Source organism: Sorex araneus, chromosome 6 (assembly GCF_027595985.1).
Source record: "Sorex araneus isolate mSorAra2 chromosome 6, mSorAra2.pri, whole genome shotgun sequence".
Lineage (NCBI taxonomy): Eukaryota > Metazoa > Chordata > Mammalia > Eulipotyphla > Soricidae > Sorex > Sorex araneus.
This window is the reverse complement of record NC_073307.1, coordinates 46,900,015-46,907,357: the sequence shown is the minus strand read 5'-3', so window position 1 is coordinate 46,907,357 and position 7,343 is coordinate 46,900,015. Positions and strand designations below refer to the sequence as shown.

Sequence of the window (7,343 nt, the reverse complement as noted above, 5' to 3'; positions counted from 1 at the left end):
GCCAGGACGTGGGGGGGTCCCCTGCACTCATGGAGTGTGGCCTGAGCGTGTGAAAGCCGGAGGGAAGGCCCCAAGGGGGCCCAGAGGGGGACCCCGCTCATCCTCCAGGTCACCCGAGTGACGCAGGTTTTCTTTATTGTAGGATGAGTTTTCAGAGTGAAAAAGTCTCAGGGTTTATTGAGCATTTACTGCAGGCCAGGGCAGGGTCAGCTCTTTAACAGGCCTCTGGCCTCTGCTCCAGGGGCAGGGGGTGCTCTGAGAGTCCCTTTCAGGGGTGCTGAGAGATTTTAGAGGGAAGCTGACTGGGCCACTTCTCTTCCGGCATTCCCCTCCCATGGTGCATTGAGGGGAAACTGAGGCTGAGAAAGCATGCAAGTTCCCAGTGCCACAATCCCTGGAGTTGGGGTGGGGAGTGGCGGGAGGTACTGCATGTGTGAGGCCGGCCTGGCCGTCACCAGGTTCTCCTAGGTCCCGGGGTTGGCCATTAAGAGCACCTGGGCTGGTCCTGTTCTGAGCAGGCGCAGAATACAGCTCGCACGCCCTGCCACGCGCCCTGCCTCCCCTCCTCACACACCCTCGGTGCCGCCCTGGACCGGTCCTGCCTCGCCCTGGCCTCAGTCTCCCTGCCCAGCCTCTGGAGACTGCCCTGGGGTGCCTGAGGCCGCTTCCTGGGCCCCTGGGCCCCGAGTCTCCCCTCTCCAGGCCAACCGGGAACATTCGCTCCCCAGACCGACGGCCAGCCCGGGCCCTCCGCCCTCGCCCCCGCGCCATCCCAAAGCAAACGAAGCTGATTGTCTCCGCTGGCCCTGTGGGTGCTGGCCGGGCGGCCGGCCGCAGGCCACAGGCGGAGGTGCCACCCGCCAGAGCCCCTCCAGACACACAAGGCATTGTCCCTCGGTCAACAGCCCCTGGGCACCTGGGCCGAGTCCTGGCCAGCCCCCTCTGCACCAGGCCCGAGGCTCCCAGCTGATGACGAGCCCACCCACCCTCTCCCCCAGCAGCCCCCTGACGAGCTATAATTGCTTCGCCCCGTCCTGCTGCTGCCACTCTCTCTCGGCGGGCAGCAGCTGCGGCCGGCCTCCTGGTCTCTCGGGATGGACTGGCCACTCAGCCTGGTACGTGGCGCCTCCCCGCCCCCTCCCTCCTCCTCTCAGGGCCCGGGGGTGCCGAGGTTTCTTCCCTATTGATTCATGGCTGCCTCTGTTTGAGTTGGACTCTGCAGGCGCGAGCTTGCCCCTTCCTCTCCCCCAGATGCGGGAGAGAGAGACGGCCGTCCCTGGGCGGCTGCCAGCGGGCCCGGCTCAGCCCTGCGCTCTGGAGCCCTTTCCGGCCGGAGGCATCTGGGGAGACCCTGGCACACTTGGGCTCGGGGTTTTTCCAAAGACTCCCCAGGGCCCGGCTGTGTGGCCTGGGGCCAGCCCCTTGGGCTCCTCTCTGGAGAGCAGGCTTCTCCCCCGGGTTTGCCGAGGGGAGCCCAGGCAGGCAGCTCGGAGGAGAAGGCCCCTTGTGAAGATCTTCTGTGAGATGCCAGGGGCTGTGGGAAGAATTTAGCGCCTTGCTCTGGGGTGGTTTTATGTCCTGGGAAACGCCCGTGTCGGGAGGGCTGGGCTGGAACTCATCTCAGAGCATCTCAGGGGTGCAGACTTGCTGGGGCGCCTGGAAAATCCAGGCGGTGAGGGATGTGGGGCAGGTAGGAGATGGGCTGGGGGGGATGTAGGCCCCTCGCAGCCGGCCTGGGGCCCCCCGTGGACAGCAGGGAGGCAGAGGTAGGTGTAAGGAGGGTGTGGGCGGGTGGGGGTGAACGAGAGGTGGGGCAGATAGAGGTGGGGGCGTCCACCAGAAACCTGTCGTGTCCCCAACCTACCTGGCCCCATACTTCGCTCCTTTGCCTCCCCTGAGCCCCTCGGGTGCAGCCTCTGCCCCATCCCCTCCTGGACTCCCCTGCCCACACCTGCGCCTCTCCTCTCCAGCCCTGTTACCCCTCCCCCTCCCCGCACCCCCCCCCCCCGGCGGCCACCAGACTGCAGGTGTGGGTGAGAGGGGGCGGGGGTGGGGGTGGGGGGTGGCCGTGTGGACGCAGTGCCCTGTCCACTGATGAGCAGTGGGAAGGGAAGATGGTGAGTGCAACTGACCAGGCGGGGCCGGGGAGGGGATAGGGACAAGGGGCAGGACTGTGCTGACTAGCCCAGGGCATGCTGGAGGTCGGAGGCCCCTCTGCCCTCTCTCCCTCCTTGCCTGGGCCCTAGCCGTGACCCGCCCCCCCCCGCCCCGGGAGGCCTGGCTCTCCCCCGCTGACCCCTGACCCGTGCCCTCTCCCACAGCTGCTCCTGCTCACCATGTCCATCTTCCTGGGGCTCAGCCAGCCCAGGAGCCCCAGGGGCAAGAAGAAGGGCCGGCCTGGCCCCCTGGCCCCCGGGCGCCCGCAGGTGCCTCTGGACCTGGTGTCCCGCGCCAAGCCCTATGCCCGCATGGATGAGTACGAGAGGAACCTTGGGCAGATGGTGGCCCAGCTGAGGAACAGCTCCGAGCCGGCCCGGAGGAAGTGTGAGGTGGACCTGCAGCTGTGGCTGTCCAACCGGAGGAGCCTCTCACCCTGGGGCTACAGGTAGGCCCGCCCGCTGGCCTGGTCATCCTCACAGCTCAGACCTTGGATTTCAGAGGCCGGAGCGATAGCACAGTGGGGAGGGCATCTGTCTTGCATGTGGCCAACCCAGGTTTGATCCCCGTCATCCCATAAGGTCCCCCAAGCACCTCTAGGAGTCATTCCTGAGTGCAGAGCCAGGAGTGACCTCTGAGCATCACTGGGTGTGACTCAAAAGAGCCACCGTCACTGTCATTGTCATCCCGTAGTTCATCGATTTGCTCGAGCGGGCACCAGTAAAGTCTCCATTGTGAGACTTGTTGTTACTGTTTTTGGCATATCGAATACACCACGAGTAGCTTGCCAGGCTCTGCCATGTGGGTGAGATACTCTCGGTAGCTTGCCGGGCTCTCTGAGAGGGGTGGAGGAATCAAACCCGGGTCAGCTGCGTGCAAGGCAAATGCCCTACCACTGTGCTATCGCTCCAGCCCCCAAAAGAGCCCCCACCAAAAAAAAGGTCTGGCCTTAAGTCCCATTATATCCTTTGATTCTCCAGGGGCGTCTTATAAAACTGCAGGCTCTGGTCAGGGGGCTCGGGCATTGGGAGAGATACTGTGTTTCACGTCCCCCCTCTCCCGCTGAGAATGATGTGGCCACGATCCCCACTGAGCAGATAAGGAGACTGAGGCTCAGAGCAGGCCTGGGCCCCACGTGGGTACCGTCCCCACACTCCTCAGGGCCCGTCTGAGCTGCCAGCCTCACCCCGGGGTGGGGTGTGAACCTATGTGATGGATGGGCAGAGCTGAGCTCCGTGGCCCGGGCAGTTCTGAGCCTCTGATGCACAATGCGATGATCTCCAGGGTGATGGTCTCCAGAATGGAGGGGCTCGAGGGGTTCTCGGCCTTCCCTGAGACCTCACAGACCAGCTGACCTCAGGGCGGGCGTCTTGGTGGATAAGAGAAGCAAACCGGGTGACTGAACCTATAGCGCCGTGGGGGGCAGAGAGAGAGAGAGAGAGAGAGAGAGAGAGAGAGAGAGAGAGAGACCTGCTTTTCTAGCCCTGCAGTTTTCTTAGCAGGAATGTTCCCATCAGCCCCCGCGCCACAGTCTCAGTGTGGGGGCGAAACCTGTGTCAGAGAGGCAGGGACCCCAAAGCATCTGCCAACATGCACAGGGCACCGAGCACTGCAGGCTGCGGCCCGCCCCTCCCACACCACGGCAGAGGCAGGGCCTGGGGGTGTGGGTACCCTCCACTTGCCCTTTCTCTTTTTTTTTTTTTTTGCTTTCTTTGGGGTCACACCCAGGGATGCTCAGGGGTTACTCCTGGCTCTGCACTCAGGAACTACTCCTCCCAGGAATTGAGGGACCATATGGGATGCCGGGGATGAAACCCGGGTCCACCTGAAAGTAGTTAGTTGGCCTCCACGATCATGGGCATTCAGGAACGGAGGAGCCGTTTGTGTGCGGCCGCTCGGGGTCACATCTGGGTGGAGAGTGGGGCCGGTAATGCCCCCCATCTCTCTCAGCCTTTCCTTTCACTGGAGGCGTGCCGACCGCCATCTTATAAGGCCCACTAAAGAGAGGTACGAGCTTGCAGTGATGGAACGTGCGGGAGATCTCGGGATAGGGGGCATTACCGGCGCCACTCTCTGGCCAGATGTGACCCCAATGGCCACACATGAACGGTTCCTCCATTCCTGAATGCCCATGATCCTGAGACCAACTAACTACTTTTGGCACCCAGCGGCTTCTTGCAGAAATGCCTCTTTGGTTTTTGGTTTTTTTTTTTTGCTTTTTGGGTCATACCCAGTGATGCACAGGGGTTTTTCCTGGCTCATGCACTCAGGAATTACTCCTGGCGGTGCTCGGGGAACCATATGGGATGCTGGGAATCGAACCCGGGTCGGCCACATGCAAGGCAAACGCCCTATCCACTGTGCTATCACTCCAGCTCCCCCCCCCTTTTTTTTTTGGCTTTTTTTGGGTCACACCCGGTGATGCTCAGGGGTTACTCCTGGCTCAGCACTCAGGAATTACTCCTCTCAAGAATTAAGGGACCATATGGGATGCTGGGATGCCGGGATGGAACCCGGGTCCACCGCGTGCAAGGCAAATGCCCTCCCTGCTGTGCTCTTGCTCCGGCCCTCCGCTTGCCCCCTCTCTCCATCCACTTCTGCCCTGTGCTCTCTCCCGCCCCGGTTGCAGCATCAACCACGACCCCAGCAGGATCCCCGCCGACCTGCCAGAGGCGCGGTGCCTGTGTCTGGGCTGCGTGAACCCCTTCACCATGCAGGAGGACCGCAGCATGGTGAGCGTGCCCGTGTTCAGCCAGGTGCCCGTGCGCCGGCGCCTCTGCCCGCTGCCGCCCCGCGCGGGGCCCTGCCGCCAGCGCGCCGTCATGGAGACCATCGCCGTGGGCTGCACCTGCATCTTCTGAGGCCCCGCCCCGGGCCCAGGCCAGCACCGGGCCGGGCGCGGTACGAGGAAAGACCTTCAGCTTCGCTCCCCGCGGCGGCCAGGACAGCGCGTGCTCCTGGAGGTCGGTTTGAGCTCCGTGCCGCGGAGGGCTGTCCAACGCCCAGACGGGCCATTAAAACCTGAGCTATGCTGCTTTCGTTCCTGCCGGGGAGGACCGAGTCCCGAGCTTTCTTTTGTTTGTGCTGGTAAGCCCTGTTTCAGCCTCGGGATGGAGCTTGGTGTAAACTTGGACGGACTGGAGAAGAGCTCAGTTTCCCCACTGACATCAACCATTGCTGCCAAGGCTGGCCGCCCCCCCTGGTATCTGCACACCCCCCACCCTGACTGCACGCCCTGTCTCTGCACCCCGCTATTCCCCAGCCCCCTACTCCTGGTGCCCTGGAGTATATTGCGGAGCAGGACCCGAACTCACTTCTAGCAGCCCAGTTCTGAGATAGTTTGCAGGTCAGATCTAAAGGCTGACAAGAGGCACAGGGCTGTTAAAGTGCATGGTTTCTAGTGGACAGAGAGCCCCAGGACTGGGTTTCTTTTTTTTGGGGGGGGGTCTTGGAGAAACACTCTGGGGTGAGAACGTCTTTCCTGTGGCAGTACCCCCAAACAGTATGGGGAGAGGAATCCTCCATCAACACATGGTTCGTGCTATACTGGGCCAGTCTGGCCCAGAGAGGGCAGGAGAACCCAGGCAGGGGTCACGCCTGAGTCTGATTCCCTTGGTTCCGGGTGGGCCTGAGGTGAGGCATTTTCCACCTTGCTGGAGCAGAGACCCCCGGTGACGCCCAGGCTGCTGGGCCGGGGACCCCACTTTGAGAACCTCTGCCTTCCATCACGTCATTTTGCTGTTCCGAAAAGGCTGGGTACAGGGCTGGAGAGATCATAGGGTGGATAACGGGCTGGCCTGGCCTGAAGCCGACCCAAGTTTGATTCCCAGAATGACATGTGGTCCCCTGAGCACCCCCGATATAATCCCTGAGCACAGAGCCAGGAGTAAGCCCTGAGCACCGCTGGGTATGGCCCGAACAAAATAAAACACAACAAAAAAAAGGTGGTATGGGGGCGGGGGACACAGAGATGTCGCTCAGCTGTCCAGCACCAGAATCCCCACAAGAAATAGCCTAGAAGCTCAAAAAGGCATCACGGATGGTTCTAAAGCCCCCGCTGGCTCCTGCACCCTGAATGCTGCTACCGCCCCCCCTCCCCCGACCTCCTTGCAATCCAATCTTCCCCTGGCCCTTTTCACCCCTGCAAGCAAATCCTAAATCAGCTGTCCTAGAACCTAAAAATACTTTCCCTCACCCGAGGAAGACAGCTGAGGGGCTCAGGCACTTGGGGAGGGTAAGAATAGTCTGCAGGGAAGCACTCGGCGTGGCTGCTCTGGCTTCAGCGCCTGTCGCTGCTCCAGCTCTGCATGCTTTACGGGGTGGATTCACGCAGGGGCAGCCGTCAGGGCAGCGTCTGTCTGGGCCCGTGAGCATCTCATACCTTTTTTGGTATCATTCTAGAGTGGATACTGCTTAAAATGACCCCGGGAGGCTTCCGCCTTGTTCCAGACACGTGGGCAAGAGGCGCTGAGTGCCAGCCGGCACCGACGCATCCCCTCCTGCCCCAGAGTTGCTCTTTTCTTCTCCGAGCTCCCACCCCCCCACTCCCACTCCCACCCCCACTCCCGTCTTCTGTCCAGATTGTCAGACACACACAAATCAGCCAGTGAAAGGGGGTGGGGGGAGGAGAGTGTGGGGGAGAGGTGAGCCGGGAGAGACGGGCTGTCCTGCTTCTCTCGGTCATGCAGACGAGCTGGGCCAGTGAGGGGCTGCTGAGGAAAGGGGGCTCCCTTTCTCCTGGGTTTTGGCCTTGCCACCTGTGAAACTGGCAGCTGGGTCTGGGGTCACCAGGGTCTTGTCCAGCTCCACCACTGGGCAGCTTGTAGCCTGGCAGGGGCCGGGGCGGGGCGGGGGGTGCTGGCGGGGAAGGCAGCAGTGTGTGTGTGTGGTGTGTGTGTGTGTGTGTGTGTGTGTGTAGTGGTGACGGGGCACTCGCCAGAGCTGGCCGGCAGCATGCCCCAGTCTGGCCAGTGCCCGACTCTATATGTCTGTCTTGTCTCCCACTGGCTCGAGAGTGAGTGGGAGTGAGTGGGCCTGAGGGGCCTGGGGCGGAAGCCTGCAGCGGTCTCTGGGGCAGCCCACCATTGGCTGGCCGGCTGCCAGATCCCACTAACATTCCCTCCAAGGTGTCTCCCGGGAGACCCTTTCTTTCTCCAACCACCCACTTCTCTCTTTGGCCCTGCTTT

At 62.2% G+C, this 7,343-nt stretch overlaps 1 protein-coding gene across 2 annotated transcripts; it reads left to right on the top strand.

Moving 5' to 3' along the window:
* Nucleotides 1–1,079: 1,079 nt before the first annotated feature.
* IL17B (interleukin 17B) lies at nt 1,080–5,208 on the top strand. 2 transcript variants are annotated; one of them, XM_004620600.2, is made up of 3 exons: nt 1,080–1,115; nt 2,322–2,605; nt 4,787–5,208. In XM_004620600.2, the coding sequence occupies exons 1-3, from the start codon at nt 1,095–1,097 to the stop codon at nt 5,016–5,018; spliced, it is 537 nt and encodes a 178-aa protein (XP_004620657.2). In that variant the 5' UTR covers nt 1,080–1,094; the 3' UTR covers nt 5,019–5,208. The 2 variants fall into 2 exon arrangements, with proteins under 2 accessions (XP_004620657.2, XP_054999831.1); XM_055143856.1 differs by lacking the exon at nt 1,080–1,115 and adding an exon at nt 1,686–1,766.
* Nucleotides 5,209–7,343: the final 2,135 nt, after the last annotated feature.

Excerpts from the sequence above, each read along its gene's own strand:
- IL17B (XM_055143856.1), top strand. The coding sequence starts at position 1,698 with ATGGGCTGGGGGGGATGTAGGCCCCTCGCAGCCGGCCTGGGGCCCCCC. Across the intron at positions 1,767-2,321 it reads TGGACAGCAGGGAGGCAGAG|CTGCTCCTGCTCACCATGTC; the intron begins GTAGGTGTAAGG and ends CCTCTCCCACAG. Across the intron at positions 2,606-4,786 it reads CTCTCACCCTGGGGCTACAG|CATCAACCACGACCCCAGCA; the intron begins GTAGGCCCGCCC and ends CCCCGGTTGCAG.